We start from the raw sequence: 23,342 nt of genomic DNA on the forward strand, positions 1-23,342 counted from the left end.
GTCCGGGACACGCTCCGCTAGCTAGCTAGCTAGCCTGCTAGCATCGCCGACAGGGAGAACAACAAGATAAACAACAAGGTAAACAACAACAACAACAATGGAAATGACTTGATGCTAACAGGATGATGCTATGATATTAATAGGCTAATTGACTGGCGCTAACAAGTTTATGCTAACAGATTGATGCTAGCAGTTTGATGCTAACTGGCTAATATTAACAGACTGATGCTAACAGGCTAATGCTAACAAACTGATGCTAACTGACTGATGCTAACAGGGTGATGCTTCAGCTTATTCCAGTTTTATCATTATTATTATTATTTAAATTTATTTTAAATTTATTTTTTTAATTTAATTTTATTGTTTTTGTTTTACTTTATTTTTTGTAGTTTTTTTAATGTTTTTATATACTTATTATTATTATTATTACTATTATTATTATTATTATTATTAATTTAAATTTGTTATTTTAAATTTATTTTTTAAATTTTATTTTATTGTTTTTGTTTTACTTTATTTTTAATTTTTTAATTTGTTTATATTTTTAGTATTGTTACTATTTATTTTTTTTATTTTAATTTCATTTTAATTGTTTTTTTAATGTGTTTTTTTGTGTTACTTTAAATAAAAAATAGATATGTATCATTATTATTATTATTATTATTATTATTATTATTATTATTATCATTTTTATTTATTAATTTTAAAATTTTTTATTTTAATTTTATTTTCTTAATTTTATTTTAATTGTTTTTGTGTTACTTTATTTTTTTATACTTGTATTATTATTATTGTTATTATTATTATTTTATATTAATTATTCTTTTTAATTTAACATATTTATAAAAAATACATTCAGTTATTATTTATTATAATAGTTAATTATAATTTTTTTAAAATTTTTTTTATTTACTATTCAAGTTTGTATTATATTAGATAAAATGTTATTTATTTTTATTCAGTTTTTTATTAATTATTATTATTATTATTATTTGGAATATATATGTTTTTTATTTATTTATTTATTTATTTGTTGAACCACTGCCCTACATCTTTTGTGATCTAATCTAGCTTTGTTCATTTTCCCCGACCGTCTCCCGCGGCGACGGTAGCCGCCGCCCCCTTTCCCCTCCAGCCTCCAGCCTCCAGCCTCCAGCCTCCAGCCGGCCGGTCGCCATGGCGACGGCGTCGTACGACCAGCTGGCCCACCAGGTGGAGGCGCTGCGCCAGGAGAACTCCAGCCTGCGGCGCGAGCTCAACCACAACGTGCAGCACCTGAGCAAGCTGGAGAGCGAGACCAGCGGCATGAAGGTGGCTCGCCCGCATGCTAATGCTAATGCTAATGCTAGTGCTAGTTATTTTATGTTAGCATGAAGCTGCATTGAAGCTGTTTTCATGTTAGCATCAGGCTACATTTAGGGTAGTTTTCTCTTAGCATTAAGCTAGCATTATGTTAGCAGAGGCTAGTTTAATGTTAGCATTAGGCTCGTTTTATGCTAGTTTTATGTTAGCGTTGGGCTAGTTTAATGTTAGCTTTACGCTCATTTTATTCCAGTTTTATGTTAGCATTAGGCTGCTTTTATGCTAGTTTTATGTTAGCATTAGGCTAGTTTAATGTTAGCTTTATGCTCATTTTATGCTAGTTTTATGTTAGCAGTAGGCTGCTTTTATGCTAGCATCAGGCTAATTTTATGCTAGTTTTATGTTAGCATTAGGCTACTTTAATGTTAGCGTTACGCTGATTTTATGCTAGTTTTATGTTAGCATTGGGCTGTTTTGATGCGAGCATAAAGCTAGTTTTATGTTAGCATTAGGCTAGTTTAATGTTAGCATTAGGCTCGTTTTATGCTAGTTTTATGTTAACATTGGGCTACTTTTATATTAGCATTAGGCTAATTTTTATGCTAGTTTTATGTTAGCGTTAGGTTCATTTTATGCTAGTTTAATGTTAGCATTGGGCTGTTTTGATGCGAGCATAAAGCTAGTTTTATGTTAGCATTAGGCTAGTTTAATGTTAGCATTAGGCTCGTTTTATGCTAGTTTTATGTTAGCATTGGGCTACTTATATATTAGCATTAGGCTAATTTTTATGCTAGTTTTATGTTAGCGTTAGGTTCATTTTATGCTAGTTTAATGTTAGCTTTACGCTCATTTTATGCTAGTTTTATGTTAGCATTAGGCTAGTTTAATGTTGGCTTTATGCTCATGTTATGCTAGTTTTATGTTAGCATTAGGCTACTTTTATGCTAGTTTAATCTTCGCATCAGGCTCGATTTATGTTAGCATTAGGCTAGTACTATACTTTTTTATGTTAGCATCAGGCTAATGTTATGTTACCATTAGGCTAGTTTTTTGTTAGCAATAGGGTACTTTTGAGCTAGCTTTTGGTTAGCATTTTGTTAGCGGCATTCTAGCTTTATGCTAGTTTCACGTTAGCATTAGGCTACTTTTCAGTTAGCTTATGGCTGCCTAGGCTACCTAAAACTAGCCAATCGCTAATAAAAAATTAGCCTATTGCTAACCTAAAACTAGCTTCGTTTAACCTTAGAGTTAGGCTAGTTTTAGGTTAGCATTAGGCTAATTTGAGGTTAGCATTTGGCCAGTTTGAGGTTAGCTTTAAGCTACTTTTAAGCTAGTTTAATGTTAGCATTAGGCTAGTTGCAGTTAGCTGTACGATTGGTTAGCTTTAAGGCTAGGCTTGCGTTAGCTATAGGCTACTTGTTTTGCTAGTGCTAGGCTAGTTTTCTGTTAGCATTAGCCTTAGCTTCACGACACCTTTAGCTTATTTTAGCTGTCATGCTAGCCTCAAGCTTAGTTTCAGGCTGTTTTTTTTTTTTCTTTTTTCTAGCTAGCTCTGGGATGCTATGCTAGCTCACCTTTTGGCTCCGCCCCCTTTTTCCAGGAGGCGCTAAAGCAGCTGCAGAGCAAGCTGGAGCAGGAGGCGGGGTCGTTAGCATCGTCCGGACGTAGCGACGTGCTACATCAGCTCAAAGGTACGCTAGCTTAGAAAAAAAAAAAAAAACACGCCACTTCCTGGTTAGCGTCATGCTAACCGTTAGCGTCTTTTTTTTTGTCAAAACAAAAAACGCAGAGCTGCACATGGATCTGACCAATTACTACGAGTTGCGGCGGCCGGTGGGGGGCGGGGCCTCGGAGCTGACCACGCCCACCTGCGAGGAGCCGCATCACTTCCTGGACGGGGCCCCGCCCACCATCAGCTGCGGCGGCGGCGACGGCCGGCCCGGCGCGCTGGAGGAGCTGTACCGGGAGAGGTGAGCTAACGGCGCTAACGGGGCCATGCTCGCGGATGGGTGATGCTAAATGATGCTAACACCCCATGTTAACGGATGGGAGACGCTAAAGTCTCCATGTTAACGGATGGGAGATGCTGAAATCTCCATGTTAATGGATGGAGATGCTAAAAATGCTAAAATCTCCATGTTAACAGATGGGAGATGCTAAAGTCTCCATGTTAATGGATGGAGATGCTAAAAATGCTAAAATCTCCATGTTATCAGATGGGAGATGCTAATAATGCTAAAACACCATGTTATTAGATGAGAGATGCTAATAATGCTAAAACACCATGTTATCAGATGAGAGATGCTAATAATGCTAAAACACCATGTTATCAGATGGGAGATGCTAATAATGCTAAAACGCCATGTTATTAGGTGGGAGATGCTAATAATGCTAAAACACCATGTTATTAGATGGGAGATGCTAATAATGCTAAAACACCATGTTATTAGATGGGAGATGCTAATAGCGCTAAAACACCATGTTATCAGATGGGAGATGCTAATATTGCCAAAACACCATGTTATCAGATGGCAGATGCTAATAATGCTAAAACACCATGTTATCAGATGGGAGATGCTAATAATGCTAAAACACCCAGTTCTTAGATGGGAGATGCTAATAATGCTAAAACACCATGTTATCAGATGGGAGATGCTAATAATGCTTAAACACCATGTTATCAGATGGGAGATGCTAATAATGCTAAAACCCATGTTATTAGATGGGAGATGCTAATAATGCTAAAACCCCATGTTATTAGATGGGAGATGCTAATAATGCTAAATACACCATGTTAATTGATGGGAGATGCTAATAATGCTAAAGACACCATGTTAATGGATGGACATGCTAATAATGCTAAAGACACCATGTTAATTGATGGGAGATGCTAATAATGCTAAAGACACCATGTTAATGGATGGGAGATGCTAATAATGCTAAAGACACCATGTTAATGGATGGACATGCTAATAATGCTAAAGACACCATGTTAATTGATGGGAGATGCTAATAATGCTAAAGACACCATGTTAATGGATGGACATGCTAATAATGCTAAATACACCATGTTAATTGATGGGAGATGCTAATAATGCTAAAGACACCATGTTAATGGATGGACATGCTAATAATGCTAAAGACACCATGTTAATTGATGGGAGATGCTAATAATGCTAAAGACACCATGTTAATGGATGGACATGCTAATAATGCTAAAGACACCATGTTAATGGATGGGCGATGCTAACATCTCCATGTTAACGGATGGAGATGCTAACAGTGCTAATCATCCCATGTTAAGGGATGGCAGATGCTAACGATGCTAATGGCTCCAAGTTAATCATCGGGATATGCTAACGTTGCATAAAAAAACTCAATGTTAACGGATGGGGGATGCTAACAATGAATCCGACATGCTAGCAGCTGCATGCTGGCTGATGCTACGTGCTAACAGCTACATGCTAACGGTTTCTTCAAACAGGGAGCTCCTGCTGGGCGAGACGGACCGCGACGAGCGCGAGCGCCGCTGGTACTTCAGCCAGCTGGAGGCGCTAACGCAGCGGCTAGCGCAGCTGCCGCGCATCGACGCGGTGAGTGCCGCTAGCATTAGCATGTGTCTAGTAAAGGTTAGCATTAGCGTTTATCGTGCGTAGCAATGGCAATAGCATTTAGCTTGTTTTGTGACAAAACTGCAGTTAGCGTTAGCATTTAGCTTGTTTTGTGACAAAACTGTAGTTAGCATTAGCTTTTAGCTATAGTGACGAAACTGTAGTTAGCATTAGCATTTCGCTTTAGTGACAAAACTGTAGTTAACATTAGCATTTAGCTTTAGTGACAAAACTGTAGTTAGCATTAGCATTTAGCTTGTTTAGTCACAAAACTGCAGTTAGCATTAGCATTTAGCTTTAGTGACAAAACTGTAGTTAGCATTAGCATTTAGCTTTAGTGACAAAACTGTAGTTAGCATTAGCATTTAGCTTGTTTAGTGACAAAACTGTAGTTAGCATTAGCATTTAGATTGTTTAGTAACAAAACTGTAGTTAGCATTAGCATTTAGCTTGTTTAGTGACAAAACTATAGTTAGCATTAGCATTTAGCTTGTTTAGTGACAAAACTGCAGTTAGCATTAGCATTTAGCTTTAGTGAAGAAACTGTAGTTAACAATAGCATTTAGCTTGTTTAGTGACAAAGCTTTAGCTAGCAATAGCTGGCGTCAGCGGGTATTAGCATTAGCACTAAGCTAGCCGTGGCGGCTGCAGTTCTCCCTGCAGATGGACCTGATCCGCCAGCAGCTAGCTTGCGAGGCGCAGCAGCTGCGCGCCGCCATGGAGCGCCGCTTCGGCTCCCAGCATGCCTTGCAGCGTGCGCAGGTGAGTACACTAGCACATGCTACTTCCAGGTGCTACTTAAAGGGATGCTAACGCATCTCTTCACACATATGCTAATTCGTGAAAGGATGCTAACACATATGCTAACCTTAATTGTTTTAAGGGACCCTTAAATGCTTCATAGTGGATTTAAGTGACCCTTAAATAGTCTTTAATTGTTTTCAGGAATGCTGAAATGGTCCATAGCGGTTTTAAGGAACCCTTAAGTGGTATTTATTGGTTTTAAGGGACCCTTAAATGGTCCATAGTGGTTTTAAGGGACCCTTAAGTGGTATTTAGTGGTTTTAAGGGACCCTTAAATGGTCCATAGTGGTTTTAAGGGACCCTTAATTAATCCATAGTGGTTTTAAGGGACCCTTAAATGGTCCATAGTAGTTTTAAGGGACCCTTGAATGGTCCATAGTAGTTTTAAGGAACCCTTAATTGGTATTTAGTGGTTTCAAGGGGCCCTTAAGTGGTATTTAGTGGTTTTAAGGGACCCTTAAATGGTCCTTAGTGGTTTTAAGGGACTCGAAAGTGGTATTTAGTGGTTTTAAGGGACTTTTAAATGGTCCATAGTGGTTTTGAGGGACCCTTAAGTGGCATTTAGTGGTTTTAAGGGACCCTTAAATGGTCCTTTGTGGTTTTAAGGGACCCTTTAAGGGGCCATAGTGGTTTTAAGGGAACCTTAAGCGGTATTTAATGGTTTTAAGGGACCCTGAAATGGTCCATAGTGGTTTTAAGGGACCCTTAAATGGTCCTTAGTGGTTTTAAGGGACCCTTAAGTGCTATTTAGTGGTTTTAAGGGCCCCTAAGTGGTATTTAGTGGTTTTAAGGGATCCTTAAGTGGTATTTAGTGGTTTTAAGGGATCCTTAAATGGTCCTTAGTGGTTTTAAGGGACCCTTAAGTGGTTCTTAGTCGTTTTAATGGACCCTTAAATGGTCCATCGTGGTTCTAAGGGACCCTTAACTGGAGTTTAGTGGTTTTAAGGGACCCTTAAATGGTTCATAGTGGTTTTAAGGGACCCTTAAATAGTCCGTATTTGTTTTAAGGGACCCCTAAATTGTTGCTGCTTTGTGCAGGGATGCTAACAGGAGCTAGTTCAACATGCTAACACATACTTCTTGAAGGGATGCTAGCACACGCTAACAAGCATTATCATGCACAATAGCATGCCCCCAAATCATGCTAACTGCAACACGACACTAGATCACAAGCTAGCAGGCGTTAGCATATCTCTTAGCGCGACTGACGCTAGCATGCTAACAGGTGCGCGCGGCGCGGCTGGAGCAGCTGGAGAAGGAGCTGCAGGAGGTGCGGGGCACGCAGGAGAGCCAGGTGCAGGTGAGCGTTTGAGGAACTCTCGTGGCCGCGCGATGACATCATCACTGATGAGTGCGTATTTGTGTGTGTGTGCGCAGCTGTGCGGCGCCGAGCGTCCGCCCGCTGGAGAGCCGGAGAACTGCAACTCGGAGAGCTCCGACGGAGGGAACAAGGTTCCAACACACACACACACACGCACACGCACACACACACACACACACACACACACACACACACACACACACACACACACACACACACACCTGGACCATTTGAATTTCATAATTTATTACTTACTATTTACTAAACCTTATTGCATTTATTTTGTTTATTTTATTTTTTATTGTATTGTTTTTTTAATTAATTCTTATTTATTTCATTTTTATTGTATTTTATTTTCATTTTTTTTATTGTTTTTTTATTCTATTCTCTATTTGTTATTTCTATTTTTAATTTTAATTGTATTTATTTTTTTATTTTATATTTTATTGTTTTCTTATTTTTTTATTCTTATTTATGTCATTTTTATTTCATTTTATTTTCATTTTATTTTTTACTTATCTTATTGTTTTTTTATTTTATTTTGTTAACTATTTATTATTCTTTTTTAAATGTATTTATTTTGTTTTTTATTGTTTTATTGTTTTTATTTTTTAAATTCTTATTGTTTAAGTCATTTTTGTTTTATTCTATTGTCATTTTATTTTTTTAAATATTTATTTTATTGTTTGTTTAATTTTATTTACTTTTTAATATTTCTATTTTTATTCGAATTGTATTGATTTTTTTATTGATATATTTATATTTATTTATTATATGTATTATTTATTATCATACATTTAAATTAATTATACATGAATTACAATAATTATTGTTTTTATTATTTATTATTTACCTGAACTTATTTTTATTGTATTTATAGTGATACATTTCTTTATTATATTTAATACTTAATAGTTAATATACCTTTATTTAGTTTATTTTCATTGTTTTTTAATCTTTTTCTACCTTTTTTTAATCTACATTTATTTATTCAGTTTATTTATTTTTTATATCATAAAACCTTTATTACTGTTATTACTTATTTAGTTTATTTCTATTTTTTATTTTTCTTGTTTTATATACTTTGATTCTATTTACTGTTGTACTCTTATTACGTTTTATTTATTGTAATTATTATTTTTAGTATTTTTATTCATTTACATTTATTTATTCAGTGTGTTTTTTTTAATTTGTATCATACAATCTTTATTACTGTTAATATTTTTTACTTTTTAATTTGTAATTTTTTATTTATTTTTTGGAATTGTATAATTTTTCATATTTCTACTTTATATATATATATATATATATATATATATATATATATATATATATATATATATATATATATATGCTTTATTTATATTTACTTTATTACTCTTATTATATTTATTTATTTCATTTTTATTTAAATTTTTATTATTTATTTATTTACATGTATTTATTCAGTTTTTCATTTATTTTTTATATCATAAAACTTTTATTACTTATTTACTTTTTTATTTTAACTTTTTATTTAATTTTTTATATTTCTATTTTTTTCATTTTATATACTTTATTTCTATTTACTTTCTTGCTTATATTTCATTTTATTTATTTTTAATATCATAAAACCTTTATTATTGTTACTTATTTACTTTTTTATTTTTATTTTTTATTTAGATTTTTATTTGTTACATTTTTTATATTTCTTTTTTATTTTCTATTTTGTGTTTTATACTTTATTTCTATTTACTTTACTACTCTTATTATATTTTATTTATTTTCATTATTATTTCAATTTTTATTATTTATTTATATACATGTATTTATTCAGTTTATTATTTATTTTAATATCATAAAACCTTTATTACTATTATTACTTATTTAGTTCATTTTTATTTTTTATTTATTTTTAATCAAATTTGTTTTATCTTTCTATTTTTTATTTTTCTTATTTTATATACTTTGATTCTATTTACTGTATTACTCTTATGATTTATTTATTGTTCTTAGTATTTTTTTTTTTTTTTTATTTACATTTATTTATTCAGTTTATTTTTTATTTTGTATCATAAAATCTTTATTACTGTTAATACTGTTTTACTTTTTTATTTTAATTTTTTTATTATTTTTTGGATTTGTATAATTTTTCATATTTCTATTTTTTAATGTTTTTTATTTTTATATGCTTTATTTATATTTACTTTATTACTCTACTGTATCTTATTTATTTCGTTATTATTTAAATTTTTAGTATTTATTTATTTACATGTATTTTTCGTTTTAAATTTATTTTTATATCAAAACTTTTATTACTTTTTTACTTTTTTATTTTATTTTATTTAATTTTTAAGTTTTCTATTGTTTTCATGTTATATCTTATTTCTATTTATTTTCTTGCTTATATTTCATTTTATTTATTTTTTATATCATGAAACCTTTATTACGGTTATTAACTTATTTACTTTTTTTATTTTATTTTTATTTAGATTTTTATTTGTTACATTTTTATATTTCTCTTTTATTTTCTATTTGTGTTTGATACTTATTTCTATTTACTTTACTACTCTTATTATATTTTATATTTATTTTCATTATTATTTTCATTTTTATTATTTATTTATACATTATTTATTCAGTTATTATTTATTTAATATCATAAAACCTTTATTACTATTATTACTTATTTAGTTCATTTTTATTTTTTATTTATTTTTAATCAAATTTTTTTTATATTTCTATTTTTTATTTTTCTTATTTTATATACTTTAATTCTATTTACTGTATTACTCTTATGATTTATTTATTGTTCTTAGTATTTTTATTTTTTTTTATTTATTTACATTTATTTATTCAGTTTATTTTTTATTTTGTATCATAAAATCTTTATTACTGTTAATACTGTTTTACTTTTTTATTTTAATTTTTTTATTATTTTTTGGATTTGTATAATTTTTCATATTTCTATTTTTTAATGTTTTTTATTTTATATGCTTTATTTATATTTACTTTATTACTCTTACTGTATCTTATTTATTTTCGTTATTATTTAAATTTTTAGTATTTATTTATTTACATGTATTTTTTCAGTTTTAATTTATTTTTTATATCATAAAACTTTTATTACTTTTTTACTTTTTTATTTTTATTTTTTATTTAATTTTTAAGTTTTCTATTTTTTTCATGTTATATACTTTATTTCTATTTATTTTCTTGCTTATATTTCATTTTATTTATTTTTTATATCATGAAACCTTTATTACTGTTATTACTTATTTACTTTTTTTATTTTTATTTTTTATTTAGATTTTTATTTGTTACATTTTTTATATTTCCTTTTTTATTTTCTATTTTATGTTTATACTTTATTTCTATTTAGTTTATTACTCTTATTATATTTTATTTATTTTCATTATTATTGTAATTTTTTTATTTGTTTACATGTATTTATTCAGTTTATTATTTATTTTTTATATCATAAAACTTTTATTACTTACTTACTTTTTTATTTTTATTTTTTATTTAATTTTTTATATTTCTATTTTTTATTTTTTTCATTTCATATACTTTATTTATATTTACTTTGTTGCTCATATTTCATTTTATTTATTTTTTATATCATTACTCTTATTTCTTATTTACTTTTTTATTTAAATTTTTTTTGTTTAATTTATATATTTCTATTTTTTTATTTATTTATTCAATATACTTAATTTTTATTTACTTTATCACTCTTATTATATTTTATTTATTTTCATTATTATTGTAATTTTTTTTTATTTGTTTACATGTATTTATTCAGTTTATTATTTATTTTTTATATCATAAAACTTTTATTAATTACTTACTTTTTTATTTTATTTTTAAATTATATTTTTCTATTTCTATTTTTTATTTTTTTCATTTCATATACTTTATTTCTATTTACTTTATTGCTCATATTTCATTTTATTTATTCTTTATATCATAAATACTTTAATACTGTTATTTCTTATTTACTTTTTTATTTTTATTTTTTATTTTTTCATGTTTAATTTATATATTTCCATTTTTTATTATTTTATTGAATATACTTTATTTCTATTTACTTTATTGCTCATATTTCATTTTATTTATTTTTTATATCATAAAACCTTTAATACTGTTATTTCTTATTTACTTTTTTATTTTTATTTTTTTATGTTTAATTTATATATTTCTATTTTTTACTATTTTATTTAATATACTTTATTTGTATTTACTTCATTACTCTTATTACTATTTTCACTATTATTGTAAGTATTTTTTTTATATATTTACATGTATTTACTCATTTCCCACTACTTCCTGTCTGCTTTGTGGCCCCGCCCCCTCCCCCTCCTCTGGCCCCGCCCCCCTGCAGGTGGAGGCGGTGCTGTGGCTGCTGTCCCTGCTGGCGGGCCGCGACCCGGAGGACCTGTCGCGCACGCTGCTGGCCCTGTCCAGCTCCCAGGACAGCTGCCTTGCTCTGCGGCGCTCGGGCTGCGTGCCGCTGCTGGTGCAAATCCTGCACGGCGACGCCGGCGACGGCCCCGCCCCCGCCGTGAGCCGCGAGGCCAAGTCGCGGGCGGCGGCGGCGCTCCACAACGTGGTGTGCTCGCAGGCCGACGAGGGGCAAGGCAGGCGCGAGGCGAGGGTTCTACTCCTGCTGGAGCAGATCCGCACGCACTGCGACAGCGGCTGGGACTGGCTGGAGGAGCGGCGGCAGCGCGGGGACGCAGGTGGGCGGGGCTTGCGGCAGGGGGCGGGGCTAAAGGACCAGATCTGAACTTTTTATAGCGTTTAATTGTAGTTAATAATTTTTTTTTTTCATTAACATCTTTAGCATTGTTAGCATATCATTTGTAATTATAATTATTTTTGTTTAATATTTCTTCTATTTTTCCAATTTTTCTAATTTTTTAAAATATATATTGTAATTAATAATTAGATTTTTTTCATTAGCATCTTTAGCATTGCTAGCATATTATTTATAACTATTGTAATTATTTTTATTTAATTTTTTTTCTATTTGTCTAAGTATTTTTAATTTTTTTAATATTTATCGTAATTAATAATTATACTTTTTTATAATTAGCATCTTTAGCCACATTAGTATCTTTAGCATTGCTAGCATATTATTTATAACTATTGTAATTATTTTTATTTAATTTTTTTTCTATTTTTCTAATTATTTTTAATTTTTTTAATATTTATCGTAATTAATAATTATACTTTTTTATAATTAGCATCTTTAGCCACATTAGTATCTTTAGCATTGCTAGCATATTATTTATAAGTATTATAATTATTTTTGTTAAATTTTTTTTCTATTTTTCTAATTTTTTTTATTTTTTTTTAATATTTATCGTAATTAATAATTTATTTTTTTATAATTAGCATCTTTAGCCACATTAGCATCTTTAGCATTGCTAGTATATTTTTTATAATTGTTTTAATTATTTTTTTGTTTTTTTCTATTTTTCAATTTTTTTTAATTTTTCTATATTTATTGTAATTAATAATTATATTTGTTTTAATTAGCATCTTTAGCCACATTAGCATCTTTAGCATTGCTAGCTTATTTTTTATAATTATTTTAATTATTTTTTTGTTTTTTTCTATTTTTCAATTTTTGTTTTCTTTTAATATTTATTGTAATTACTAATTTTTTTTTTTCATTAGCATCTTTAGCCACATTAGCATCTTTAGCATTGCTAGCTTGCGTGTCGTTTTGCAGGCGCCCCGGAGCCGCTGGACCCGCAGCTCGTGCAGGCCACGTGCGCGCTCATGAAGCTGTCCTTCGAGGAGGAGTACCGCCGCGCCATGAACGAGCTAGGTGAGCTAACCGCCAACCCGCTAGCCACTAATGCTAACTGCCAGCATGTTGTTTTGGCTTTAAAAAAAAGAAAAAAAAAAAAAAACAAAGCAAAAACTACAAAATGCTAACGGCTAATGCTAACTATTAGCCGGAAAAGAAAAATGTAGCAAAATGCTAATGGCTAATGCTAACTATTTCCAAAATGCGAAAGGCTAATGGTAATTCTTTTGAAATGCTAAAGCTAATGCTAAATTACATGTAATTTTGACCAAAGCCACTAGAAAAATGCTAATGCTAACAGCTAACGCTAACTGTTAGCATATAGTTATTAAAAAAAATTAAAAATGCTAATGCTAATTCTAGTTTTTTCTTTTTAAATAAGAAGCTAATGCTAAATTCCAACATGTGATTTTGGCTAAAACCTAGAAAAAATGCTAATGCTAACAGCTAATGCTAATGGCCAACATGTATCTCTTTAAAAAAATAAAACAATGCTCATGCTAATCTTAGCTAAGTGTAGCTAGTAAAAAGCATTGCTAATGCCAACTTTTTGGCCAGAAAAGAAAAATGTTACAAAATGCTAACGGCTAATGCTAACTATTAAAAAAATAGCAAGAAATGCGAAAGCTAATGCTAATTTTATGAGAAAGACGCCAATGCTAAATTGTAGCGTGTCATTTTGGCCTCAAACTAGAAAGAAATGCCAATGTTACCATGGTAATTACACGTTATTAGTACCTTAATTACATGATAATAATACATTAATTACCCATTCAGAAGTCAATTGTTAATCTTTTGTTCATTAGATGTTAGTAAGATGTTAATTACACGTTATTAACACTTGATTTAATTGTTACTAATATGGCAATACCTGGCGAAATAGATGTTAAATTTACTACATGTCATTCAAAATCACTGTAACTGTACAACACATTAATTACATGTTAGTAACACATTAATTATGTCTTGTTAATTAGACATTAATAACATGTTAACATGTTAATTATGCCTTAATAACAGCATAATTACAAGCTAATAAGACATTAATTACATGTTCGTAATGCATTAATTATGTCTAGTTAGGTAGACGTTAATCACATGTTAGCATGTTAATTATGCCTTAAAAACACATTGATTAGAAGTTAATAAGACATTTATTACATGTTAATATTGCATTAATTATGTCTAGTTAGGTAGACGTTAATTACATGTTAACATGTTAATTTTTCCTTAATAACACATTAATTACCAGTTAATAACACATTAGTTACAAGTTATCAATGAATTATGTCTTAAAAAGTAAGAACAAGTTAATAAAACCTTAATTACATGTTAGTAACACATTATTCCTTAATATTAATTATAAGTTAATTAGACATTAATTACATGTTAATAGCACATTAGTTATGACTTAATGAAACATTAATTACAAAATAATAAGACATTAATTACATGTTAATGAATTATGTCTTAACAAATTAAGTTCAGGTAATAAGACATTAAGTACATGTTCAAAGCACTAATTATGTGTTAATTTAAAATTAATTACAAGTTAATAATACCTTAATTACATGTTAACAACGCATAAAATGCTAATGCTTACAGATAAATGCTAACGCCCAAATTTTATATTCATAACCTCACCGTTCGTGGACGTTGCTAGCAGCTTTCGCGTGCTAAATGTCACTGTAAATGCTAACTTCCTGTTAGCAAGGTGATGCTAACAGCTAATGCTAGCAGTCAAAACTCATGTTTTTAACCAAAACTCACCTTTGGGGACGTTTCACACACCATGATGCTAGTAATGTAACTTTAAGTGCTAATAGCTAGCTTCCGGTTGGCGCGGCGATGCTAACGGCGGTTGCCGCGGTTACAGGCGGGCTGCAGGCGGTGGCCGACCTCATCCAGCTGGACCAGGAGCTGTACGGCGCCCCCGGCGACCCCGTCAACCTCAGCCTGCGGCGCTACGCCGGCATGGCCGTCACCAACCTCACCTTCGGGGACGTGGCTAACAAGGTGGGCTAATGCTAACCGGTAACGCTCATGCTAATGCTGGCTACTTTTGGATTAAAGAAAAATGCAAGTACTAACTTGAAAACGTAAATTATTTCCCATGAAACACCCACAAAATTGCTAATGCTAACGGCTATTGCTATTGCTAATGGCTAATTCTACCTAGTTTTGGATCAGACAACAAAACAATGAAAATGCTAACCTTGAACATGTTGTTTTGGCCTAAAAGCATCCAAAAATGCTAATGCTAACTGTTAATGGTAATGGCTAACGAGTAATGCTAAAGCTAGCTGGCATTTGTGTTGAAAAGTAAATAAGAACAAAACAATAAAAGTGACCTTTACATGTGTCATTTTGGCCCAAGGCAATGCTAATGCTAAGTGCTAATGCTAATTGCTAATGCTTGCTACTTTTGGGATTTAAATACATAGAAAAACAGCAAAAATGCTAACTTGAAACATGTAATATTTGGCCAAAAAAATAACCCCAAAATGCTAATGCTAACGGCTAATGGCTAATGCTAATGCTAGCTAGCTTTGGTGTTAACATTTTGTGCAGTAATTTTGGCCCAAAAGGACCTAAAATACGCTAATGCTAATGGCAAATCCTAATGTATGCTAACTTCCTGTTATCTCAAGGCTACAATAGCTTTTAAGCTAGCTTTCACTTCAAGGCTACATTAGCCGTCATGCTAGCTTTCAGGCTGACTTTCCTTCATCTCTAGGCTACGTTAGCCTTTTAGCTAGCTTCTATGCTTTTCTTTCCCATTCCTGCTACATCAGCCTTTAAGCTAACCTCTCCCTCTCTGCCGGCGTGCCCTCAGGCCACGCTGTGTTCGCGGGCCGCCCCGCTGCAGGCGCTGGTGCGGCAGCTGGAGTCGGACTCGGAGGAGCTGCAGCAGGTGGTCAGCAGCATCCTGAGGAACCTGTCCTGGAGGGCGCCGGTCAGCAGCCGCCGCCTGCTGCGCGACGTGGGCTGCGTGGCCGCGCTCACCGCCTGCGCGCTCAGGGCCACCAAGGTGAGCTCAAACACCAGTGACGGGCTAAATACATGTTAATAACACATTAATTACATGTTAATAACACATTAATTACATGTATTACATGTTATTAAACCCCCAATGCGTTAATAACAGTGATTACACGTTAGTAACACACTATGTTAACACATTAATTACTTGTTAAGAACTCATTCATTATGTTTATAACACATTATATGTTAAGACAATAACATTATTACATATTATGAGTTAATAACATAGTATTTACATGTTACTAGTGCATTAATAACATGTTATTAACTCACTATTACATGTTAATAACACATTAACTACATGTTAGTATCACATTCATTACATGTTAATAACACAGTTAATAAGTGTTAATAACACATTAGTTACATGATTATAACAGAGTAATTACATGTAAACCCCCTATGCGTTAAGTGATTATGTTAGTAACAGTGTTAATAACACATTAATTACTTGTTAAGAACACATTGATTATGTTTAACACATTGTGTTAACAAAATAATATTTTAATAACTAATTTTGATTTAATACCATAGTAATTACATGCTAATAATGCATTAATAACATGTCATTAACTCAATATTACATGTTAATAACGCAATAATGACACGTTAGCACACTGCGTTAATAATAACACATTAATTACATGTTGACAACACGTTAATTACTATTTTCTACTGATTTTATCCAAACTCCAGGCTAATTAGCTAAAAACAGGCTAACCGCCACGCTAGCTGGTTTCAGAAGTCCACCCCGATAATTACATGTCAATTACACATTAATTACATGTTAATAACACATTAATTACATGTTAACAACACATTAATTACATGTTAATTACACGTTAATTACATGGTAATAACACATTAATTACATGTTAACACATTAATTACATGTTAATAACACATTAATTACCTAACTACTTCCTACTCATTCTATGCTAACTACAGGCTAATTAGCTAAAAAACAGGCTAACATGGTCAGTTTCCATGGTAACAGTTTTTTTTTTTTTCCATTACGAGATTTCATGCTAACTCGGTTGTTATGCTAGCCCCGTCCAGCCACGCTAACTCGCGCCCGCCGTTTCCCAGGAGTCCACCCTGAAGAGCGTGCTGAGCGCCCTGTGGAACCTGTCGGCGCACAGCGCGGAGAACAAGGCGGCGCTGTGCGCGGTGGACGGCGCGCTGGCCTTCCTGGTCAGCACGCTAACGTACCGCTGCCAGACCAACTCGCTGGCCATCATCGAGAGCGGCGGCGGCATCCTGAGGAACGTGGCATCCCTGGTGGCCACCCGGGAGGACTACAGGTAAAGGGGGTGGGGGGGCGGCGGTCATGCTAAACATGCTAATGATGCTAACGGTCGTTTGAATGATGCTAGCAGTGGTTCAGTTGTATATTAAGTATGCTAGCCGTGCTAATAATGCTAGTACTACACCTACATTCTTATTTTATTCATTATTATTTATGTTATATATTATTTACTTTACTATACAATTGTATTTATATTTCTATTTGAAATTTGTACTTTATTGACTTATTTCTATTTTTAATTTTTATTACTTTTTAACATTTAATTTTTTTAATTTTTTTTTTTTTAATTTTTTATTATAAAATACATTCTTATTCATAAATTTCTGCTTATTTTATTTGTTACTATTTAGACTCTGCATATTTTATTTATTAATTAATTTTTTATTAATTTATTGTATTTTTTCTTTATATATTATTCATAAGTATTTACTTATTTTATTAATATTTTAATTTCTTATTTATTTGTTTCTTTATTATTTATTTTGTGTTATTTACTATTCAATATATTTTTGATTTATATATTTATTTTATTTCATATATTATTTTATGAAATTGACTGTCAGTTATTATACAATATATTAATATTGAATGATATCTTTTATATATTTCATTTTATTTATTACTATATAACGTACACTTTTCATTTTTACTTTTTATATTTTTTATATTTACTATATATATTTAATATTTTAATTTTTTATATATTTTATATTTACTATTTATTTTATTTGTTAATTTTTTATATATTTAATTTTATTTATTATTTCATAATGCTAACGGTTGTTTGAATGATGCTAGCAGTGGTGCAGTTGTATATTAAGTATGCTAGCTGTGCTGATAATGCTAGTACTACACCTACATTCTTATTTTATTCATTATTATTTATGTTATATATTATTTACTATACAATTGTATTTATATTTCTATTTGAAATTTGTACTTTATTGACTTATTTATATTTTTTATTTTTATTACTTTTTAACATTTATTTTTTTTGTATTTATTTTTTTTTAATTTTTATTATAAAATATATTCTTATTCATAAATTTCTGCTTATTTTATTTGTTACTATTTAGACTTTGCATATTTTATTTATTAATAAATTTTTTATTAATTTATTCTATTTTTCTTTATATATTATTCATAAGTATTTACTTATTATAATAATATTTTAATTTCTTATTTATTTGTTTCTTTATTATTTATTTTGTGTTATTTACTATTAAATATATTTTTGATTTATATATTTATTTTATTTCATATATTATTTTATGAAATTGACTGTCAGTTATTATACAATATATTAATATTGAATGATATCTTTTATATATTTCATTTTATTTATTACTATATAACGTACACTTTTTATTTTTACTATTTATATTTTTTATATTTACTATATATATTTTATATTTACTATTTATTTTTTTGTTAATTTTTGATATATTTTATTTTATTAATTATTTAATGATGCTAACGGTTGTTTGAATGATGCTAGCAGTGGTTCAGTTGTATATTAAGTATGCTAGCCGTGCTAATAATGCTACTACTACACCTACATTCTTATTTTATTCATTATTATTTATGTTATATATTATTTACTTTACTATACAATTGTATTTATATTTCTATTTGAAATTTGTACTTTATTGACTTACTTATATTTATTTTTTTACTTTTTAACATCTAATTTTTTTGTATTTATTTTTTTTATTTTTTTATTATAAAATACATTCTTATTCATAAATTTCTGCTTATTTTATTTGTTACTAGTTAGACTTTGCATATTTTATTTATTAATTAATTTTCTATTAATTTATTGTATTTTTTCTTTATATATTATTCATAAGTATTTACTTATTTTATTAATATTTTAATTTCTTATTTATTTGTTTCTTTATTATTTATTTTGTGTTATTTACTATTCAATATATTTTTGATTTATATATTTATTTTATTTCATATATTCTTTTATGAAATTGACTGTCAGTTATACAATATATTAATATTTAATGATATCTTTTATATATTTCATTTTTATTTTGTTGTATGTATTTTATTAAATTGACTAATTTCATTTATTATATCTTTAATATATTTCATTTTGTTTATTACTATATAAACTACAATTTTTATTTTTAGAATGTATATATTTATTTTTAAAAATGCACACTATATATAATATTTTTATTTTTTATATATTTGATATTCACTATTTATTTATTAGTTTTTGATATGTTCAATATTTTTATTTATTCTACAAATACTTATTCATGTAGTATGTTTAATATAACTTTTTTTTTAAATAAAATGTATCATAACTTTAGTCTTTTCATTTTTTTATTGTCATTACTTTATTATTCATATTTTTATTTTATACTTTTATTGATTTAGCATTTACTTATTGACTTTATCACTGTTTCTTTATTTGTTTGTCACACTCATTTGTTACGCACTGATATTTTGTCTTTTTTATTTTATGTTTTATTTTTATCATTTATTTAGTCTATAATAACTGTTTTCAATTGTATATATTGTCACTATTATTTATGTTATACATTTTTTTCTTTATTGTTGTCTAATTTATTTATGATTCATATTACATGCTCATATTGATTTATTATTCATTTCATTAAAAATTTTAATTATTTTTTATTTTATTTGTTGTCACTATTTAATTTATACAATATTTCTATTATTGTTTCTAATTTATGATTCATTTTACATGATCATATTCATTTATTTTTTTTAAAACTTAGTTATTTCTTATTTTATCTATTGTCACTATTTAATATTATTATTATTATTATTATTTTTATTATTTACTTCACACAATATTGATTTTTTGTTTATTTTAATTATTTATTTTAGATATTGCTGTTATTTATTTATCATTATAATTTATTTTACACAATATGTTTTCTTTATTGTTTATTTTATTTATTGTCACTAATTATTATTATCGTTATTATTGTTATTATTTATATCACACAATATTAATTTTTTTTGTTTTTATTTTAATTATTTACTTTGCATACTAATACTATTATTTTTTTTATTTATTTAATTACACATTTTTAATATTTTTGTCACTATTTATTACTTAATTTTACACAATATATTTTTTTCTTTATTGTGTTTTTACTTTATTTATTTTACATAGCATTATTGATTTATTTTGTATTATTTTAAATTTTTTATATTTTATTTACCGTCACTATTACTTTTTTTTAACACATTTTTTTAATTTATTTTTTAATTTTATTTATCACTTATATTCCATACTATTAGTGATTACATTTTATATTTAATTATATTATAGCGTTTTATTATTTTTATATATTTATTACTATTATTATTTACTTTTTTTTTCTTTTTTTTCTTTTTTTTTAATTGATTTCTTGTTATTTACTATTTTTAACATTTATTGACCCAAATATATATAATGAAGTTCTCCCTCCTCTCTTTAACCCCGCCCCCTCCTCTCTCTTAAACCCCTCCCCCTTTTCATCTAACCCCGCCCCTTTTTTTTTTCTTGCAGGCGGATCCTCCGGGCCCACGCCTGCCTGCCGGCCTTGCTCGCCCACCTGCGCTCGCCCTCGCTCACCATCGTCTCCAACGCCTGCGGCGCCCTCATGCACCTCTCCTCGAGCCCCGCCCCGGCTTCCTCCTTAAGCCCCGCCCCTTCCCCGGACCAGCTCCTCCTGTTGGAGCTGGGCGCCGCCGCCATGCTGCGCAACCTGGTGCACTCGCGGCACCGCGCCATCGCCGCCGGCAGCGCCGCCGCGTTGCGTAATCTCCTCTCCGTGAGCCCCGCCCACTTTTCGATGACGTCGCCCTCGCCGACCGCGACGGCCACGCCCTCTTTGCTCGTTAGAAAGCAGAAAGCCTTAGAGGCGGAGCTTAACTACGCGTCCGATTCCGGCTGCTTCGACGACGAGGAGCCGGCTAACGCTAGTAGCATTCAAGCTAGCCATGCTAACGCTAATGCTAGCGCTACTGCTAACGCTAACGAGACCTTGCAGAAGTATTCAGTGGAGAACACGCCCATCTGCTTCTCGCGCTGCTCCTCGCTCTCCTCCCTCAGCTCGGACTCGGACTCCGCCCCCTCCGATGACGTCGTCCAGGACACGCCCCTCGTCATGAGCCGCTGCAGCTCGGTGAGCTCGCTCGGCTCGTTCGGCTCGCCATCAATCGCCAGCTCCATAATCAGCGACAACTCGGCCGACGACGCCTTGCTCGACGGCAACTTGTCGCCGAGCGACTTGCCCGACAGCCCCGGGCAGACGGCGCCGCCCAGCCGCTGCCGCACGCCGGGAATCGAACCCTCAACCACCGCCACCACCACGACCACGACGACGACCGACGCTAGCATCATTAGCGAGATCAAGCTAGCGCTGCCGCCGGATTTGGACTCCGGTCGGATTTTTACGACGGGGAACTTCTCGTGCGCGTCCAGCCTGAGCGCGCTCCCCGTGCACGAGCACTACGTGCAAAAGGAGGTGGAGCTCAAGCTGACGCCGCTGCACGCTAGCGCTAACGCTAACGCTAACTCCGACGAAGATATTGAGATTTTAAAGGAGTGTATTAATTCCGCGATGCCGGTTAGCGACGCCAGGCGTCTGCGGGAGCTGCGCGCGTTCGCGCTGGCGCGCCGCGCCGCCGCCACGCAGCGCTTGCTGGCGCGCAGCAAGGAGCTCAGCAAGCTCCTCCTACTTCCTGTCGTGGAAGACTCGAGAAAATACGACGATTTGTCGTCGATCAGCGACGCCGAGTCGGAAAAACGCCGGAAAAAATGGAAGAAGACCAACGCTAACGCTAACAGCGCTAGCAAGGCGCGGGAGCTAGCTAGCTCCAGCGCCGAGTCGGAAGACGACCTCCTGCAGCGCTGCATCACGTCGGCCATGCCGAAGCAGCGGCGGAAGAAGCCGGCGAAATTTAGCAAGGCCTTGCTAGCCGAGGACAGCGACGAGTCGCTGACCAGCACCGATTGGCGAGCCATCCGCGAGGGCGCGGCGCGCGTGGTGGACGGGCTGCTGGCGGCGAAACCCGACACCGACGACGAGACGGAGACAGAAGAGGTGATGTCGTTAGCGTCGAGCTTCACGCCGAAAAACAGGAAGTGGAGCAGCGGCGGCGGCGGCGCTAGCAAGCCGCTGGACTTCGCCGCACGCCGCCCGCGCGGCGCTAGCATCCCCGTGGTCCTGCGCGGCCGCACCGTCATCTACACGCCGCCGCGGCGTGACTCCCCGCCGTCGCAGGTCCCTTTAGCAAGCCAGCGCTCCAAGAGCCTCCACCGGTTGGACGCCGCTAGCATGCTGACGCTAGCGCCGCGCAGCGCCACGCCGCCGCCGCCGCGCAGCTCCTCCTCCGACGACTCGGGCGGCAAGGCGCAGAAGTCGCCGGTGCGAATCCCGTTCATGCGGCGCCAGCAGAAGCCGGTGCCGTCGCCGCTGGCGGCGGCTAACGCTAACAACGTCGCGCGGCTCCCGCCGCGGCAGCTAACGTTCATAAAGGAGCCGCGGGCTAGCAAGGCGGCGGCGGCGGCGCAAGCTAGGCGGACGGGCTCGGACGAGCCGCGCAAGCTAGCGCTGGCGAGGGCGCCGCTAGCGAAGGCGCCGCTGCCGCGGCAACGCGACAACGCTAGCGCGGCGTTCCGCCGCCACGCGTCGTCGCCTAGCATAGCGTCGCCACGCTCCACGTCGTCCGACTCCAGCGCGAAGACGAGCGCCAGTGGCAGCGCCAGGCTAAAGGACGCGGCCGCCTGGCGGCGGGCCCGCGGCGACAAGCTAACGGCTAGCGCGGCGAGCTTGTCGCCGCAGCGGCGACAGACCAGCGACGCCACGGTGCAGACGGAGGAGACGTTCCGCTCGCCGAGCAAGGCGGCGCGCGTCACGCCGTTCAACTACACGCCCCGCAACGCCAACGCTAACGTTAGCACTGCTAGCGTTAGCGGCGTTAGCGTGTCTGACAAGAAGAAGAAACTGGAAGCTTGCTAATTTTTTTTTTCTAGCCCGACTTGCTAATGTTAGCTAACAATGCTACGATAATTTGCTGAATTGACTGTTCTTGCTAGCACGATTGCTAATCATGCTGACAATGCTAGCTTAAATAGCAAAAATGTGCTGAAATTAGCCAAAAATGCTACCT

General features: G+C 33.1%; 1 protein-coding gene across 1 annotated transcript; it reads left to right on the plus strand.

Annotated features, from left to right (window-relative positions):
* The first annotated feature begins 1,125 nt into the window (after positions 1–1,125).
* On the plus strand, positions 1,126–23,195 carry apc2 (APC regulator of WNT signaling pathway 2). The gene is made up of 13 exons (XM_030087245.1): positions 1,126–1,311; positions 2,903–2,993; positions 3,092–3,272; positions 4,787–4,895; positions 5,565–5,675; positions 6,943–7,017; positions 7,095–7,169; positions 11,402–11,768; positions 12,758–12,856; positions 14,715–14,854; positions 15,675–15,869; positions 16,973–17,187; positions 20,734–23,195. Exons 1-13 carry the CDS (start codon positions 1,177–1,179, stop codon positions 23,189–23,191), a joined length of 4,251 nt encoding a protein of 1,416 aa, XP_029943105.1. The 5' UTR covers positions 1,126–1,176; the 3' UTR covers positions 23,192–23,195.
* The last annotated feature ends 147 nt before the right edge of the window (positions 23,196–23,342 follow it).

This window comes from Salarias fasciatus, unplaced genomic scaffold (genome assembly GCF_902148845.1).
Source record: "Salarias fasciatus unplaced genomic scaffold, fSalaFa1.1, whole genome shotgun sequence".
In the NCBI taxonomy this organism is placed as follows: Eukaryota; Metazoa; Chordata; class Actinopteri; order Blenniiformes; family Blenniidae; genus Salarias; species Salarias fasciatus.